This window comes from Trachurus japonicus, chromosome 10 (assembly GCF_045865225.1).
Source record: "Trachurus japonicus isolate A0001 chromosome 10, Traja_1.0".
Lineage (NCBI taxonomy): Eukaryota > Metazoa > Chordata > Actinopteri > Carangiformes > Carangidae > Trachurus > Trachurus japonicus.
Window position 1 is genome coordinate 17307243 of NC_140916.1, and position 20151 is coordinate 17327393.

General features: G+C 40.7%; 1 protein-coding gene and 1 long non-coding RNA gene across 2 annotated transcripts in view; one reads left to right on the forward strand and one right to left on the reverse strand.

The window, feature by feature from the left end:
• Positions 1–13749, forward strand: part of tsc22d3 (TSC22 domain family, member 3) — a 38269-nt gene extending 24520 nt beyond the window's left edge. The window contains exons 2-3 of the mRNA XM_085789691.1: positions 11403–11454; positions 12148–13749. Coding sequence (XP_085645817.1) covers positions 11403–11454; positions 12148–12423 — 328 coding nt within the window. The 3' untranslated portion in view covers positions 12424–13749. The remainder of the gene's footprint in view (positions 1–11402; positions 11455–12147) is intronic.
• On the reverse strand, positions 2896–5248 carry LOC146979699 (uncharacterized). Its single transcript, XR_015036806.1, has 5 exons — positions 5193–5248; positions 4768–4839; positions 4476–4587; positions 3939–4008; positions 2896–3147 (listed from the first exon to the last, which is right to left on the reverse strand). It is a non-coding gene; the product is annotated as an uncharacterized LOC146979699 (long non-coding RNA).
• Positions 13750–20151: the final 6402 nt, after the last annotated feature.

The window sequence follows — 20151 nt, forward strand, 5'->3', positions numbered from 1 at the left end:
AAGCAACTCAGATTAGACATAGATACACGCAACTCAGACAGTTGAGGTATACAGTACACTAAAGTAACATAGGGAGATGAATATAGACAGATGGCACTGACCGCTGTAACCTTTTGTACTTGGACATGATCCCCCTCCCCCAAGAGTGTATTTGTCACCGGTGCTGTGGAAAGTGACAGCTTTTGCCACTCGACCAGTGTGTTTTAGATCTTTACTATTCGAGTTTTGTATTAAGTGAAGACAGCATGTTTTAGAACACTTCATCTCTCACTCAGATATTTTTAGATTAGTATCTCAAATTAACGTTTAGCCTGAGTTGACCAGGGGAGGAAAATATAATCAACAGCCCAACAGCTCTCTCTCTCTCGTAACATTTTGTGCTTAACTAGTCAGCGAGTCAAAGGGCATTGACATAGCTAATAACAAAGTTCACTGCTATTTAACACTGCTGGGCCAATTGAGTCCACCACCTTTGACCTTTTGTAGAGCATCCACAGAGCCATTAGTGAGATCATTTAACTGTGTCCAAACGCTGAGAGTTTAATCCCTTATCTTTCAGAGCGGGCATTCTTACGAGCGTGTATGTTCTCAGGAGTACACATGCTTGCACTAAAAACACAGATGGGAATCCTGTGGGCTGTGGACTAGAACATAGTGTTAAATCATTTATCACCATACTGTGATACTTTGTCAATACACCCCTCTGGGATTGGGCTGCATTTCAGTATTTTCACAGTAAATTTATTCAGGACATTCTGCCCGTTAGAGCACATGGCAAATCTTTACATTATGGCCCAAAGGCGTCTGAGCTCTGCTGAATCGTAGTGGGCCGGTGCCAGATGCTGCAAAGACCCCAAGCTTGTTAACTGCAATATACTGCAGACTACCATTTTGCTTCAGTACCGCTTTTCCTGTTGTGACCTGCTATTAGTTCCAGTAAAGGCGACTGTAAATGAACTGTGTGCCATTTAACAAAATTAAGTTCATTCATTTCTGATTATCAAAGCATTGAAGTGGGCCTCCCTGAGTGAAAAAGGCAACTGAGGAGAAGTCCCGTCCTTATCTTCTCAGTGGTAATGAAAAAAGATCAGTGTGTCACCCAAACAGATGTTACCTAGCAAAGGAGATTCTCTATCGAGGGACTAATCAGTTAAATACAATTGCCCACAGATGGTGAAAGGTACAGATGTGAACAAACACACACACCTGCTGATGTTGCAACAGCTGTGACTAGGGATAAGACAGGAAGAAGTGGTCCTACGTTTCCTACTGTGGGAAACCATTATTAAAACCTTTGCCTGCAAAAAATGTAAAACTTTTAAGGCCTTAAACTGAGATACAATCAGGCGTGGGACCTATCTTGATGACCTCTCTGCTACCTTGACATGATATGACAGTAAAAGTCCAATTTATTTTTATGATTCACCCGGTGCCTTTCTTTGGAAACAACTTGCTGTTCCACCACGTCATAAGGATTACCCTGTCAATCATTTTTGTTGTTGTTGTGGACATGACTCCTCACAGACAGTACTGGTTGTGTACGTAACAAGACGATTGTCAAAGGGCAGGTAATTACATGACACCTCTTGTGTGGCACAGAACCAAAAACACAAGCAGCTCTTGTTGCCACATGGTGTCATCAAAAGGACAGTTTCAGCTATCTTCTAAAATAGTGAAAACGCATAAATGCATTTGAATATCTGAAACGTTGTCCCACATTTAGAACAATTCATAGATGTATCAGTGCTGGAAAAAAAAGTTGTCATTGTGAAACCTCAAAAAGCGTCCACCTGAGTTTGACCAACTAAGCCCAATACAAAAGGATTAAATGTGCTCCAGAGTGCCTCTGACATGATGGGTGTAAACATGCCCAAAACCAGTCATCCATCCTCTCTGCTGATGCTGTGCAAGAACATCCACAGGCAGGAGGATGATCTGTTTGCCTCATAAGCTTGAATAATGATCATGATCCGTGATTGTTAGAAAATGAACTCAGTGAACCTGATGTTCCAGTGCCAAATATATAAATGACTGTTTGTTGACACAGTGACTGTTGTAAGAGTTTACCCGACCAAATTGTGGTAACTGCCAAATGACACATCTTATTCATTACTTTTCTCCTGTCACTAGTCTTGAGTTTAAAGGTCACATAGTTTGCTTGACCTCACTTTATGTGACATACAGTATATTTCTTCATTCTTCTGTCTCCTAAATCTACACAGTAAGGAAACAATTATAACATTAAATCCTGTTATAGTGATACATGGCAATGTTCTAAACCAAAGGTAACATACAGAAACTGGTTTTACATGGTTGTCAGCCATGCAACACCTCAGTCAGTTGTCCATGCATCTCAATCGGTGTGTACACACTATCATATATCAGAATCTTCCAGATGTCAGTGAAATGGATTAGCTGGTGAGAGAACCGTGAGACAACCTGTCAAACTGGAAAATACAGAGTAATTAATCATGGTGAGAACGACTCACTTTTGGTGTAACACCTTAACCAGCAGCTACACCGTAAAAAATAAAGGGCTGTGAAAACTCAAAAATTCTAGGTAACTGGCTGCAATAGATTTTTGCGTTTTGAGTCCAACTAAAACTCTCAAGTTTTGAATAAAACCACATAAAGTTAAGCCAACAAATTATCTTTTGTTGAGATAACTTGTAAATTAACTTAAAGATAACTTCAAATTTTGAGTTTTTTAAACACTTAAAATTTAGTAGTCTCAACTTATTATTTTTGTTTCAGATAAGTTACCTTTCAAATGCATCAAAACTCAAAAATTCAAGTTGTACTTATAAATACTCTCAAGTTGTGGCAACTAAAACAACAAATAATACAAATACAAATAATACTAGTTAAGTAAAACATCTTTATTTAAACATTTAATGCAATATTCCAGCAAATATGATTAAATCTATCTAGTGCAAGTACTGTACACTGCACCCACAAACAAAAAGATGCAGACTGGTGTGGCCAAACTTGTTAAAAGAGTCCAAACCACAACACAGTCAAAAAGCACTACAGCAACACCACAGCAATGCTGTTAACAGTTTGAAGCGAGGCCGGTGCACCATCCACGAACACGGTGAGCACTCCCATTTGGACCCCTTTTGTTTGTCTGTCTTCTGGATCGGTGTCCTGTTGAAAGCAGAAATTCAACCAAATTCAATATAAACACTGTTAAGATAACTAAACACCTATGTCAGCGTGTAATTTTAAATTTGTGTCTCAGCCTGAGTAAACCTGTAGTGTACAGTTACTGTGCTATACAGTTTTTTTGCCTGTGATTCTAATTGCTATTCATCCCTGTAACAAGCTACAAGTCATTTATCTAACATCACAATTAGTCTGAAGCTGTTCAATGGCGGTAAAAATGAAACATCAGGTAACTAGCCTTGTTGGCTAACTCTGCCCCACTTACAGTTTTCTTTTAACTCTGTTGATTAGTGGTGCACTGTCCCTATGAAATAAACTAATAAATGAAATGAAATATCCTAAATAGTTTTTCTCTGTGCTACTCTGGTCAGAGCGGCGTCCCAAGCAACAGTGTGCTACACTAAGCAGCGGTCTGGCAACGGACTGCAGGAATTATTCTTCTGTTGTTGTTGCCTACAATGATCAATAGATTGTGGTATTCTGGTAAAACTCCATATTCAACCTTAAATTAAATGGCTGGTTAAATAAATTACTTGTGTTCCAGGGAGAAAGGAGGCTCTCAGCCATTAAGCTGGGTTACGCTACTGTAGGTGGAAGGCAAAAATATATGGGGCGTTGGTGATTAATACGGTTTTTTGGGAGCTACAATCCAAGGTGTGGATATTTCATCTTTTTTATATTCTAAAGCAATATGGCATAGAGAATTATATGTGCATGATAATTAATGTGCACTCATGGTTGACCAAAAATAAAAACAGACATTCTGTACTCACCAGGCGTTTCAGGAAAAGTGTCTCTGAAATCTGAGGTCTAGACATGCTCTGCTTTGATGCATTGTGATGTCTGGAAATTGGACACAGGAAAGCCATAGGACATTTGGTTAAAAACAGTGCAGCTGAGATTAATTTGTGACTAGTTTAAACTTAGGTCTTATATTGGGGTGGCATCCATCAAATTTGGACGAACCGGGAAGAGGACAGACAGATTTAATTTTTTTCAGGACAATATCGCATTTCGGGGCTTCAATACAAGAGGGACATTAGCACTATGGAGGTATTTGGATGTTTTTTGGTGTGTCTTTTTGTTACGAAGACAGTTGGTATCCATTTGCAACCGTTATATGGACATGCACTGCTATGCCAAGACCCCCTGTAACTCAGAGAAGCGACAGATAACTCTGAAACTTCTCCCAGCCCTTAGTCGACACAAGGAGAGAAATTTCAATTTTGGGTGAACTATCCCTTTAAGGGCTTGCTCAGGTAACCCTGAACCATAATCAAAAATACATGATATTTATAACATGAATTCACCTGTTCATCAAGAACAGCCAAGCGTCTCTCCCTGTCTTGTCCCTTTTCCTGGCACGGCTGCTCTAAATGTCCACAACAGTTCCTTGGTTACACATCAGAACTTGCTGCAAATCTGAAATAAACAAAAAACAGCACACATTAATCCAACCGAACCAGTTCACATGGATTTTCTCTTAAGTAGTCAGTTTCTGAATACCTTTATTGGCAAGGTGCTGAATTACTCGTTGTATAAGGCAAGCAATAGTTCTGTGATATAAAATAGTTAGCAACTTTTTCACACACATTTTCTTACCTGTTCCTTAAGACACAGGGCAGGCCATCTCTCCTGGATTTCTGTGACCATGGGCTGCACCTCAATCTTCTCCTGTCAGTCCACCAAGACAATTAACAACAATTAATGTCATATATTCATGTTTACATGACACCCAATTGTAAAAATGAGTCTCTAAAGTAACATTAAACTTTAACATCAGAGGCACAAATAAGCAGTATACCAGTTATTTGTAGCACTGCTCATTGTGTTTAATAAATGAGCTCCAGTTCCACTGTAGCCGCACTAACGGAGCTAACAGAGCTAACGGAGCTAACAGAGCTAACTGGTAAACAATTAATATCTACAACTCTCTTTAGCCGTGAGGGGGACAATAAATATATAATAATGTATAATCTGCACACGTGAACCCTGACTTTTAGTACCATATTGAGCAAAATACTCACCTTGAGAGTAAGAAGTGTAAGAGATGTCGGCAGCACATGGCAGCAGTGTCGTTGTGGTGGAACCCCTGCAGATATGCATTGGAGACCCCAGTTCTTGTTGTCTCAACTTCTAGAACTTGTCCTGACCTCAAATGCACAGTTTTGAGGTTTGCTAACTCAAGTTATTAAGTTAGGCCAACTTTAGCCAAAAAACTTGAAAAAGATAGTTGAAATAAATAATGTTTATTAGTTTACAACACAACTCAATGTTTTTTGATTAGTCAGCTGAAAAAATATAGTAAGGCCAACAACTTTAAGTTTTCATTTTTAGAGTGTATAGCTCTGAAACATTAGTACATTAATTACACTGGTGATGACAAAGGCGGATTACTGTCACTGACAAACGTACTTAATCAGAATTTAGGAGTGTTTAGGGCAACCACGAATGCCACGCGCCTAATCTGAAATCTTACACAAGACTCAGTTAATTCATTTCGCCTCAGCTTCACTTTATGGACAAATCAAAAGTAATTGTGTGACAATTTCTTCAGTACAGACACCCAAACATTTCCATGTAAGTGGCTATTACAACACAATATGGCTATTATCAGCCAAATTCAATTAGGCCCAAGTTCAGAGGGATGGAAAGAGAAATTTGTGACATGAATGAATGCATAAAACAATTACTTAAAAATAACAATAACAACAACCAGATAAATTGCAAAAGATTAAAATGGGCTAACATACAATCATGTACTGCATTCTCTTACTACTGACAATTTGATTAAATAAATATCACTGTTCTCCTCAATACCAATATGGCAATAATAGAATAATGACCAACCTGTCAACATCATACTGCTTATTAAACAAAGTACTGAGATGGATATAATGATTGTTCACTTCTGGTGAAGGATGAGAAAGAATATATTTTCTTTTTCTGCCTGAAACAGGCACTTCAGCAGTGGCTATGAATCATTTGGTGTGGTTTCAGGAACCTGTCACTTTTCATTGTGACTATGGCTATTGTGTCCTGCTGAATTGGAGACACATACAAGTGCCAGTCTGAGCTTGGCACTCACAGTTATAGCTGTATATCCAGAGGTAGGCTATCGCCACTGCTCAATTGTCTCTTTGTGTTGAGAGAACACAGTTGTTGAGAACAAACAACAGCAGAACAGTGAGCATACAGTCAAAGGGCTCCTGCCTCTTTGCTTCATTTGGAAGCCAAGATGGGACAGTCTCACACGCGTCCTGCAGAATTCACCCCTTTTGGGGTTAGGCCGCCTTCTCCTAGGACGGTATGCGCCCTCCGTTTGGCAGAACCGTCCCCAAGATACTGCTGTCACCACCAGCACTTCAGCTATCCCGAGAGAGCTATGAGCTACTCTCCCCCTTACTCACCGAGTCTGTTCAAGAGGCCAGATCGGCGGTAAGTGGGGGCAGGAGAGGGTAGTCGGAGAGTTTATCTTGTGTGTAAGTGGATGTTTAGCATGACAGTGACATGTGACAGTGACATATGTGCACATTAAAAACAATTCAGGAGAAGACAGATGATAATGGCTGGGTGTCAGCGTATATGTGATATAAAACTGTGGCTGTGGTATTTGTCATGAACAGGCTCATACGACATTTATGGTCACATTAAGAGACATTTGAAGCTGCAAACTGCCACAGTTTTCATCTTGTCCAATCTTACATTTACTGTATAAGAACTAAATGCCATAGTTGCACATCTCATTTCTCTGATGTAGCTGAAAGTTGTCAAAATTTGCACTGATGGCAAACTCAGTACAATTGTTGGCTGCCGTGCTTCCTGTGTAAATGTAAAGATTGACTGCCTCGGGATGTAGTAGTGTTCAGTATTCATTGGTTGTAACCAGTGCTGTTGCCCACACTGACAGCTTCCTCTGAGACAGCCTCTGGCTGCTGCCTATGGCGGCCCTGTATTCTCAGGCCACACTCTCTGACACGCTATGCATTCTTAATTGTGAGAGTGCAGATGCAACACACACAGTAAAAAGAAGAAGAAAAAAAGCATCTTTTGGACCAAGAAGTGACCCTAAACCAATAGAATTGTTCTTGTCTCTTTGATCAGACCTCTTTTTTTATTGGGCTGTATTGTTTACATCTTTAAATTTTGTGCGTCAAACCTCCAAAGGGCTGCTCATAACAAAAGCTAGGAGCCTGGCGGTATGTCTCAGGCTCATTCTTCTTCAGCCTTTGGTGCAGATGAATCATGGCATTATATAATGCGGTTGGCTCTGGTGCAGGGGACATCTGATGGAAACCGTGGCGCATCGCCTAGATTTGGAGTGACTCATTGCCATGGTTAGGCAGTATGTGTTCCACAGAAATATGAGCGTCTTTATTTCTTTTAAAGGTAGAATAGGTCAATTTCTATGACACTGAAACATTTACAAACATGCTGGTACAATTTAAACTAAAACATGGTGTTTACAGCTCTTTGTTGTGTGCTGTGTGTGATTTGTGTTGAAGTGTGAATAAAGCAAGCAAAGCAGGAGGGTTAAGAGCATTCTAGTTTACACTGTCACCATTTTTCTGCCTGTGGCTCATTAGGTGTATTTTACTTGACCAGCAGAGAAAGGCTCCTGCTGTCTGCTGTGGGCATCTCAGCTGAGCCGCAGGTAATCGGTGTGACTCGCCCCTCCTAAATGGGACTATCACAGCAGGGCAAGGTAACTCAGCCCCTCGTCACCCCAACAGGGCCTGCTATTAAACCTGGCAGTTGTACTGTCACTGCACGAAATCTGAGACGACAGGCACTATAGGCCCTAATACCCAGTCAATGTGCTCTCTGCTTAGCCCTGTTAGGCCCACCAAAAGTCACCCTTTCCACTCTAATTGTTTTGTTATGTAACAGAACTTCTTTTTCCTCTAAAACCCTCCCACACAAAAACAAAAAAGACCATGACAGACCTTAGCCCTGCATGCATCTCGGAATTGGTTTACTGTGCAGAGAGTTGTGAGATAAAAAATATTTGCAGCCTACTTCATCCATATATCGTTTTGTTATAAGAAAATATAACTAATATTCTTCATAAGATGCAATGAACCAAATTTAAAGGACACCATTGTTGAATGTGCCTATTCAGCAGGGAAGTTCCATAAAAGCAAAACAAAAAAATGAAACTGATCAACTGATCAGGCTCTACAGGTTTTTGGGAGGGAAAAACTGTTTTTTTAAGGATGACCCTGTTGAAGGCTACAAGCTGAAACGTGTTAGTCTAATAAAGTTGTTTTTCTTAGTTGCAAGTGTTGCTGGAGCTTTCCTGGTTTCCTGGTTCTCCATGCACCTTGATAACTGGTGAAGTTGTGCCCCACTCTAACACTTCAGGAAAAAAAATGCCACAGAAGCCCTCTAATAGAAATTTGTGATGCTTTATCTGTATTAAATCAGATAATTGTAACAAAAGGGAACATAATGTGACAGCTGAGAGGCCCTGGGCAATTACATTCAGGCCATTAAAACCTGCATGTGCACCTCAGTGAAAACAAGGTCTATTGCTCAATAACAGCCACTGTCAGTGCTCAGCAGAAAATTCTCTAAAAGAAAAAAAAGAAAGAAAGAAAGAGAAAAAAAGAAAGAAGGAGACATCAGCAGGTTGCCTCTGTTCTTCTCTGTGTCCCCTGTTGTTGAGTGTCTACTGCAGATTGTTTATTACACGTAGTATGCATGAGGCTCAGTGCACCTGTTCCACATGTAGTAGGCCTAACATGCAAGTGCAAAGGACCATCTGAAGTTCAGGAGGGTCATACATCAGAGCACATGTGAGGTTCCTGAATGCCACTTCAATGAATGGATAGTGATACTAAATATAGGAACTGTGGTGGTATACACAACAAATACATGTGTGTTACCCTCAACTATCCATGACTGAGCTGTTGTTTACTCCACACATCAGGGAGAACTGCAGAGCGATAAAAACTAAAAGAAAAAAGAGGTTAGAACTGTGTCATATGGACCATGTTAAATAAATAAATAAATAAATGTCCTTGAGTGTCCTTTGAGAGTTTTCCATAGGATTTCTGAGCAGGATAAACAACCTGGAATTGCCGGAACTGAGAAATTAGGGAGCCAGGAAAAGGTTAACGGAAAATTCCTCAGTAAACAGGGTGCAGGGACACAGCTGAATATTGTCTACTGCGGGCCGCTGTATTATAACTTTTCGCCACCAGAGGCCGATGGAGTTCAGATTTAGACTGAGGGGAAATTTACCAGGAGAGCGGATGGAAAAGTACCTATACCAAAGACCTGTGCGTATAACTACAGTGTGTGCCGTACATTCCGTCACGGCCTACTGTAATAAACAACAATAAAAAGGATGGGAACAAAATGTTGTTGTTATTATCATGTGAGAAATCAAGGACATATGCAAGTTGTTGTTTTAGGTTGTAAATGTTTTCAGATGGAAAAATTAAGATTTCTATTGGGGAAAAAAGTGCCAGACATTTTCTAAAATCTCCTGATTCAATTAGGTTTTGTGAAAATCAGCTGAGACAAACCCGTCTGGTCTGAGACATTTCACCGACGCTTGTTTTTATTTATTGGCAACACGAGTGACTTATTTGTGCAGACATGCTATGGTTAGAATCGCTGTGTTGGTTGTTATGATGTTGTTGCAAAGGGAACAGATGAATTTCGGTTTGTGGCAGACGAGAAGTTCAGAAGCAGGGCAGATGGGATGCTGCGTTCACACGCTCCTCCGGCGCTCGTTATTTCGACAATCGCGTCTGTTTATTAGGAACAGGCTGAAAAACAACCTAAAATTTACTGTTCAAGTGACATTTTTTCCCCCGTTTTGTTCACACATTAACTGATCGATAGACAAAATTATATGATAATGGATTCCACGCGAAGTGATAGCAGAATAAAAAGGTAAATTTCAAGTAGCCGAGTTCTTTCTGCAAAGTACAGTAGCCTGGTGTCCGTGAAATTAATGCATTCACTTATATGATGCATTTTATAGTTATAGTCAGAAGACATGATTGCTTTTTTTTTGTTTTTTTGCGTTAACCTGCATTTGAATCTCCTACTCTCCACAGTGGCACCTCTATTAGTAAAAGTGTTACAAAACAATCAGAGTGGACCTCGTGAGTACTTGAGGTGTAGGACGTGACCAAGCTTGCTTTGTTGTTTTCCCCCCTTCAAGTTCATTATGTAAAAAGTAGAAGTAGGGGGGTTGTATTTATCGTGCCGCTACACGGTCCAGTTCAAAAGAACAGGTTTGTCCTACGCTCCATGAAGGCACCATAAAACCCGACCCGCCAACTCATTTGACTAATGCATGCACGCGTCATGTGACGTCAGTGAGCCAGCCATTCAAATAGCAGCCGGTGGCAGAAATAGCATCAGACAGTCGCTTGTAAAAACCGGCGAAGCTTCACACACCCGACACAGCACTGCGCGCGAGTTAGTGCATCGCTACTCAAAGACAAAGACCAAAACAAATACGGATATTCTTCTTAATAGTTGACCAACCAAGTCGCAAACGTGGCGAGAAGTATTATCCAAACGAGTCTGGTACTCAATATGAGCACGGAGATGTTCGCTAAAACCCCAATGGAGGTGGCCGTCTACCAGTTGCATAACTTCTCTATCTCCTTCTTCTCCTCGCTCCTCGGAGGAGACGTGGTATCGGTCAAACTTGACAACAGGTAAATATGCGATTCACGCCACGGCACACTTGAACGCAGCATTTCGTTACAAATGTGTTTGCTTTGTTAGCTATCGGGGCGAGCCTGAGCCTATTTTCTCTCATACTGCCACAAGGCCTCCTCTTACGTTACTCTTTTTTTCATACAATGGTTCATAATAATAATTGTGTGCAGAGGTTGACACTTGCTTGTGATGACCGACTGGCCTGTAATGCTGTCTGCCCAGCTGTTTATCTGCTGCTGTTTGCTTGGACTTTGAACAGTTACGTGCTCCTACTTGGATCGTGCACTGCAATCTAAATAAAAAACACAACCTACCACCTGCAACATGCAGTTCAAACATTACATAAAAACAAACTAGATAACAGCTGGGTTAGCAGTTTTCCTTTCTGTTCTGAAAGCTTATTGTTTCGCTGTCCTGGGACCCTGAGAGCTCAGGGAGCACCAGTCTGTTTCTCTTGGGAATAGTTTGGCGATGAGTTGGCTTAAAGGTTAACAGAAGTAGTTATTGTGAACAGTACATTTATGGCTCTCTTGTCTTCTCTTCTGCAGTGCCTCTGGTGCTAGCGTTGTGGCCATCGACAACAAGATTGAACAGGCAATGGTAAGTTTGAGATAACACACAAAAACACCAGACAAAGACATGAGTAGGCTGCACTATACTGCATGCATGTTGTTAGAAACAATGCGTGTTCACATCTCAATTGAATCTATTCTACTTTGCACAGTTGTAAATTTAACATTGAGCTGATGCTTTCATTCAAATAGGTTAATAATGGAAAAAGAAGGGTACACTCAAAGGTGTGGCCTTTTTCAGATGGCCCCTTTTGACCTCTTGATTTTTGCCCTGAGAGCAACTTGACTTATACAACAGTTATAACCTACTAACCTTCCCCAGTGTACCGTTAAAAAAAGTCTACATGCGATGAATGCATTTGGAATTCCCTGTCATGTGAAGGCAGCACAGGCTGCTCCAAGCTGTTTTTTCATGTGACAAGGAAGTAGCCTAAACAAGTGCAGGAGTTGACAGCAGAGAGTTCAAAAACAAAAAAACAGAAGCTGATAAAAAATTCTGGCAGCATAGAATTATTGAACACAACCATGTGTCACAGTTGGATCATGTATACTTTACTGTGTACAGTAGCCCACAAGAGATCCATGCAAGTAAACAGACATAATACTAGATATCCTCTGACAGCAAACTGTCCTGGTGTGCAACCAAGCAGATCAGCCTGACAGGTGTTAAGATCCGTTTCCCTCGCTAAACTGATCCATCTCTTCCTCTTTGTTATGACAGGATCTGGTCAAGAACCATCTGATGTACGCAGTCCGCGAGGAGGTGGAGATCCTCAAGGAGCAGATCAAAGAGCTGGCGGAGAAGAACAACCAGCTAGAGAGGGAGAACTACCTGCTGAAGAACCTGGCCAGTCCAGAGCAGATGGAGAAGTTCCAGTCTCGCATCCCAACAGATGTGCTGCTACCCCTGGATAACCAGAGTACCCAGGTGATCCCAGACCAGCAGCAGCAGCAGCAGCAGAAGACCTGCAACCTCAGCAGTGGCTCTGCTGTATAAGTGGCTCTGCCTTGGGGCGGGCAGAGCCACTGTCTCCTTACAGTAATGGACCTCCATTTCAATGAAAGTATTACCAAATTGCCGCTGAGATCCCTTCGCAACCATGAAGGTGCAACATCAGGGCTGTAAATGATCGATGGGACACATAAGAACTGCTGACACTGTTAAGCACATAACAGAACTTATGATGCTCTGACCGGTGCGGTGTCAGGCCCGTCCTCTGATACCGTCCAACTCTTTGTCGTAGTCTCTCTTTAGTAGACAAAAGCGCTAAAGAATAGAGAGCGGGCTGACTAGTCACCGACGAGCGCTTGCTTACAGACAGTGGTGGTGGTGGCGGTGAGGAGGGGAGGGGGGGGCTTTCCCTGCCTATAGCCAAACCCTTCCAACAAACACCCTCTGCCCAAGAGATGGGCAGATGAGGAGGTGTTGATCGGGCTGGCCCCTGCAGGTGCTACCATTTGGGAAGAAGTGTGTGTAGGGGGGGTTTGCCCCCCCCGCTCACCCAGAGGTGACCCATCTGAGACGGTTCCCCAAGTCTCAACGAGAAAGAGCCCCATCGTGCAGATTTGTCTGGTCACAAAAAACAAGCTTCAAGAACTCCCAGCCACACATTTCCACCACATAACAAGGACTTTTCCTGTACCTACAATGTATTACTCATGTGTTCATATACATTTGTTCATGCATAACACAAATAATCAACAGGATAAGCTAAAAGGCAAGAGAGGTGGAGGTTAATGCAGTATAGCCTATTAGAGCTGGTGGACCGCTGCAGTAGACTGATGAGTATACTGTAATGATTCAGATAATGTAATCCTGTAATGTCTGCAGTTGGGGCTTGCTGCTTTTGGGGGAAATTTAATCCTGCTATATCTTCTGTTTTTGTTTGTGATTCTGAACAAAAATCAGTTGTTGTAAAAAATAGGAGCGTTGTACAGTGGTCTTAAAAGATGTTTGTTTGTATGCTAGGGGCAACAGGCATATCTGTGCACCTAGTTTTGCCTAGCTGATCACAGTAAAGGAGAACTACAATGTACATAAAAGTTATAACGTCCTAAGGTGAAGGCAGCGGAGGTGAGGTGGTGAGCAAGCAGACCCCCCCACCCCCTCCCCTGCATTTCTCGCTGCACATGCACTCCTGATTTTCGCAGCGTCCAGTATCTGGTCCGTTTGTTTGTTTTTTTTAATGCTCAGATGCCAACTTGAAAAACGATGGCATGACAACAGTGCCTGTCAGTAGTAAGAGAGGAACATGTTTCCACGTTGAACTCTGTTGTTGTTTTCTAGCTACCAAAGATTTTGCCTTTTTTTTTTTTCTTTTTTCTTTTTTTTTTTAAAACAACAGAAGTCGAGCAAACCAGGACCATGTGTACAACTTCACAGGGAGAAGTCTTGTTTGTAGCTAGTGCTAAAGTTTCTATGTTTTGTAAAGATAACGGTATTGTTGCTGTACAGTATCCTGGAAACGGTTGTTCACTATGGTGTTTGGATACAACTGCACATTTGCAATAAACCTTATGTTTACAATAATACAATACACTGATACACTTGTTTTTTGTTCATTCCATGCACAACATAAGACACGCCGACAACTTGACAAAGGAAAAAAAAACAACATCAGTTGTCATATTCTCTCATGTAGAGTTTATGACACTGGAGGCAAAAGCTGTTTCATGTTGCTTCACATTCTCCCATAGGTGTTTAATTGGGTTGAAAGCTGCTGATTCACACCTTCACACTAACAAAACATTCAATTACCCCTATGCCCTATGGATGGGGGACTTGTCATCCTTATCCTCCTAATTTATCCAGTTTATCTTTTTAATTTCTGCACATAAAAACCACTATTGCAAGTTTGACACCAAAATAACAGATGGATATTTTTTCTTTGGCACCTATGGGCACCCGTCAGAGGAAGACTACTCAAAGAAAGAAAAACATTCAGTATCGGGCTATGCTAAGAAGAGTGTATTGTTTAAGAATGAGTTATGAATGGAGTTACACTTATTTTTTGGACACGTAAAACATTTAGTTTCATCCCAAACAACCATTATGGAATGTATCACTGCTGCTTTAATTTTCCCAGTGCGTAACACTCTAATAGAGTGTAGTTGAAGGGGAATACCAGAGACCATCAAAACAGGCCAGATTTGGAGTTTTTTCCCTTCATACTTGTGTTTTTTAAGGCTATATCCTCTATGTAATGGAGCCTTTTACTCAATGGAAATCCAGTCAAAGAAGACAGTCTGGGAGACGTCTGTAACAACAACAACCCAGGATGGTTTTTATTTTCTGAAGCTGGAGCAACTTCATCACTGCATTCATGCACACATAGGCTGATTTGCCATGCGACTTTGCGAGCCTTGTTTATGTTTACAAGGTCGGTCTGACAAGCATGTGATTTGTAAAATTCGGCACAATGCTGCAGTGAGTCCATTTAGCTTCACACAAGGCCACTTTTTAATTTTGCATGTTGGCTCCTCAGACACGGAAAAAAGGAATTCCATTGTCTCACTCATTGAGATTTTTAAGAAAGAAAATCAATGTTAAGAAGTACACAAACATTCTTTTCTTTGGTCTCAGAGTCAAAAACAGGATGACCACTAATGATAGTGAAGTAATAATAGCTAGTTGCCAGTGGATTTGAATCTGCTAGAGAAAAACAGTTTGTCCTAGTAGCGTTTCCCTTCAGACAGATTGGCAGCCAGTCAGTGCAGCCTGTGTGTAACTAGATATGATGTGGCTTCCCTGGTGCGTAGACCAGGCTCACATCCATCTATCGTTGAGAGGAGAGAGAGACTCAGCGCTGGCCCAGAACCACCAGCACAGATCAAATAGCACTAGAGGAAACACAGTGTCTTCCCCATTGCTCTCTTTTACACACGAAACTGTGGTGTCTCCTGGTGTTCTGTGTCAAAACAACTGATTCGATGTGAAACCGATGGTCCCGATCGATACTGCCTGTCTGAAATGCATTTAATTAGTGGCTGGAGGGGTGTGCAGCGTATCGACGGAAGAAGGACATTTGTTTAATGTAATGTAAAGAGGAGAGGGACAGGTGTTTATTGGCTCCTTTGCACAAGATAATTAGAGCAAGTCTTTATACTTCCTATCCACACACCTGAACGCATTGGTGCATGTCAATGAAAAGAGGCTGTAAGGTCAGCTACTGCAGCACCATACTTGTGCTAATGGCTAATGCAGCCTCAGACACAGTGGAAAAAAAAATCATCTGGCAGTGCAGCTAGTGCGCCAAAGACTAGAGGCTCACAAGACGTCTGAAGACAATTAAGACTCTGGCTTGATTTACTGTTTTCATTTAAGACTTTCAGTCATTCTATTTTGGGACCGGTCTAGCAACACTATGTTCTTGAATTACTTCAGTGCATGTGGCTTTTTATGTGAAATGGATTCGCTATAAATCTCCAGTTTGAAAATGAAGGCAAATCAGGAAATTACCTCTAAAGACATATTTGTCTTTTGGCCAACATCATGTTTGCTGCTTAGGCTTTTTCATTGGCCTTTTGTTTATTTGTTCCCAGCTGGGAAATTTTTTTTTTTTTCTAGTATTGATAAATGAAAATGCAAATGATGGGACTCTAGTACACTCTGATCTCATATGAACCGGTGCGTCACTGTAGCATACCTGTGTCGATGAAGTGTATGAATAAATCACTAAATGTGTCATCCAGTTCTTCCCATTTTGAGAATGGTTACAATGTTGAAATCATATCAAACATTGATCTCACCCTTGTTAAAAGCTCACTAGTTGATGTGTAGGACGTGTTCACAGTCATTCATTTGTTAATGACTAAAGAATGTTATCCACTTTTGGTTTTCGGACTTTCTAAAAAGGGGGAAACTCTGAGTCAAAGCACCAGTCACTGTACATCATTGGCCATAGAGTACAGTTAAATATTAAAAACACGGGAAGAGCCTCCTGTGTGGAATTAAACTTTACATTGGGACTTGCTTGAAACTAGGCCGCCAAGTGGAGAGTTCGTGTTGGATTACCAGTGTTATGCAATGAAAAAAAAAAAAGCACATCTGTTTCATATGGAAATTCAGGTGTTGTGCCGGGATAAGCGAGCCCTGCCTCAATGTGGTTGGGTTTGCATGCAGAGGAATAATTTGGTCCGACTGCTTTTCATGCAGACATATACAACTTGTGTGTCCTCTGAAGCCAGTATATTCATCATGTCAACATTAAAGCCAGAGCTGAAGATGGAAAATGTCAGACCCTTTTCATGTCATGCACTGCATAGTCCCTGTAATATGAACACAGAATCACTCTGTTTTTCCCAGTTCAAAAGAGTCACAAATAGTTGATGGCAGATGGTTATGTAATACACAAAATGTGACGTTATTGGCCTGCCCATTAGAAAACTGGTTACTTGCTTCAGGGACACTTTACACAACTTAAAACATGACTTCACAGATACCTTCCTTCACACCTTTTTTAATTATGTTGTGGAAAGTGTAGCATGACTTCTTCATAGCGGGTGCATGACTTTGTTCCATCATGTCAGACCCAGAGTGATTCATTGCTGCCTTTGCACGTTATTGATAGGTGTAATACTTTATTCAGTTTGTAGCTTTGTAATTGCACTATACTGTATGTTACTCAGGGTGTTTCTTTTTCTTGACTGACAATGTTGAGAGGACACAATCTTTACCTCTGTGACCTGCTCAAATGTACAAAGTATATCCCCACAGACTGAGTTGTTATTGCGCCACTATTCCTTAAATCATAAATAATCAAATTAATCTTCAAATGCATTGCATATCTGACGTATAAGAGATATGTTTGTCCTCATGCACGCAGCAGTCTATTTTTGTCGTGACAGCCAAACGGTAATCTCCTAAATTGTCAACAGTTGTAATGAGGTCACAGGGTTTGACGTGAGTGGGGTTTCTTGGCTCTAAGTGTTTACTTTGGTTTTACCAGAAGCCATGACTCTCTGTTTCTCTCTGAGTGGGTTATAACACAAACTCCAGTAACAATCTCCCTGCCCTAATTTGTTGACAATATTGTTCAACAGCCAGTAAATAGCCTCCTGAAGCACCATACAAATGCTATTGGACTTTGTTTGGAGTTTCTGAAGATGGATGAGGGGTGAAACATCTTCAAGGACCTCAGTCTGGTCCAGTTATGAATGAGAATATTGCACCATTTGAAAGATGAACCTCATGAACACTTGAATTTTAAGTATACTCAAAGGAGTCTGTGGGTCAAGTAGGTGGAGTTCGTCATGTTTTTTTAAAAACAAGCTGTAAATTTGATAGGTTCGTCATGCCTGAGGATGTTACAGAGTCGGACCTTAATCCAAGCTGTCGGTTTGATTTATTATAATGACTAGATCTGGTTAGCGTGTCTCTGTAATAACAAATACAAACAAGCACAGGCTGTTCCTAATATGATACTTTCCTGAACAGTTAATTTGTTATAAAATGTTTTCCATGTAGAATGAGACTGCGAATTATTTTCTGCACTGTTTTTTTTTTTCCGTGACAAAACATTAAAAAAGCACATAAAATCTGATTTTGGTTGGTTTTCAAGGACATTTAATTTGAAATAAAGACGGAATAATTAAAACAATACAGTTAGTATTTTCGTGGCTTAAGTCTTGGCCATTGTTTGGGATCACTTGAGAACCTCTTGTTTTTATTCACGGCGGTGTCAGCAATGTTTGTATCCCAGTGGATCAAAGCCACTTGAGGAATGCGGCCAACTCAGGACATCTTATTCTAAAGACAAAAGGTCAGGTCAGGCCCCTGGTTTCGGATTTATGCCGATACCCCGGTTCATGGCACCATTGCACAGCAAGCGTCTGCACATAATTTAAAGCCCTGCAGCCCCCCAACCTTAACATGTGACACATGTAAGGTCAAAGGGGAGGTGGTTGCATAACCTGCACGATACAGAAAATGTGCAGCAGTTACCAGTCACAAGATCATCTTCTGACTATTGAACGTATTGGGATAAAAATACTTTTTCTCTTACTTTATACGTACGTTAATACATTAAATGAATTATAACAAGATTTTATCTTCTATGGTTTGATATAAATATATTTTCAGGTGGCCAGAATGAAAACCAAAATACTTTGGTGCAAGTTTGTGTCCTTGTATGCAGTTTGTGTTCTTTTATACAGAGCCCCACCCAGCGCCCACTGGGTGTGGCTCTGTATACAGTACATATTTTCCAGGAGCTCTAGTAGATGTAGATAAAGTTAACTTAAAATGCACAGAATGGCTATGTAGTTGTTTTAAAGACTCTACAAAGGCAGGTTTTGATCTATATTTAACCTCTTGTATATGTAGGATGCAAGTAAACAAAGCAGCAAATGAAAGATGCCGAGTTTAATATGGCAGTACTTAAAGATGAGGGTGGTTCCTGAAGCTCTAGTAAACCTCCGCCAATGCACAAAGACAAGAAGGCAGTTCACAGTGTTGAGTTTATGGAATGGTTTACGGCACGGTTTTTACAGTCATATTATTTTCTACCACAAAAATTGGGTTCAACAGTTATTTGGTTTGGTTTGGTTAGTTAGTTTTTTAAGGATTATGCAACCTTTCCTCCGCTACAGTCAATGTGTGTTCTCTTTTGTGTGGTAAACATTCCTCATCCTCTGTTCTAGTTTTGGCTCATGTGAAGAGAACTGTCAGTGGGCTGCAGGAAGTTAAAGATGTAAACAGAGCAGGAAATGAACTCAAGACAACCTTGGGAATATATTTGTGTTATAAAGAGCTGGTAGAGGGTTTCTTTTCAGGCTAATCATATACAACTGATAAATAACAACCATTTAGTTATTTAACAAATAATAAAACTTTGTCTATTATATGAGAAAATGTTAAGGCCACCATGATCCTTGGGCCGCAGAGACTTTTGGATTATAAAGTCTGACAACATCAATCGGGAAATGTGTTACATTTTAATGTGCAGGCTTAAGTAGGATACCGTGCCTCATGCATGAGCTATTGAAACTTTTTGACATCAACACAATGTTCCCAGATCCAGGTTTAGTTTCTTTTCATTGCGTGCTGTAGGGCGGGGTTGGCTGGGTGTCTACAGCAGCAAGTCATGTCAATAACACGACATGGGCAACAGAATATTAGACCACATGATGACAATAACTGTCACAATGTCTCTGTCCTATAATACCGAAGGGGAAAAACCAGTCTTTTGTTGTGACATGCCAGGCAGGGAAACATACAAACAAGTAAAAGACATGGATAATGTAATGGAAAACCAATAGAAAATCAAGTTTTACAGATTCTGCTGTGATGAACACCCAACCCAGCAGCTATCATTACATAGTCTCAATGTGTAATCAATTTATCATATCAATTCAGTTATTTTTCTATGATTTTCATGACCAGGGTGATTTGCAGTTTGTCAGATATTCACAAAATTGTATGTAATGATGTGTGTGTAGTGTGTGTGATGTGTGTGTAGCCAAATGGACAGGAATTGTCCCTTTTTTCTGGCAGTGAAATATCAACATAATGTGACTACAGCAATATTACACTTATTTATGTCCAGCACTTGGCTAAGGTTATGGTCATGATCTGGTTTAATACTGTAGCTACAATAGCTTTAATAGCTTTAGCGTTTTTACTTGTGCTATGCAATTTATCAAATAAAGTTGCCGCCTTTGTATAGGACCCACATCCCACACCCAAGAAGTGTGATCTTGAATTAGCAGTATTTTCCTCAATATG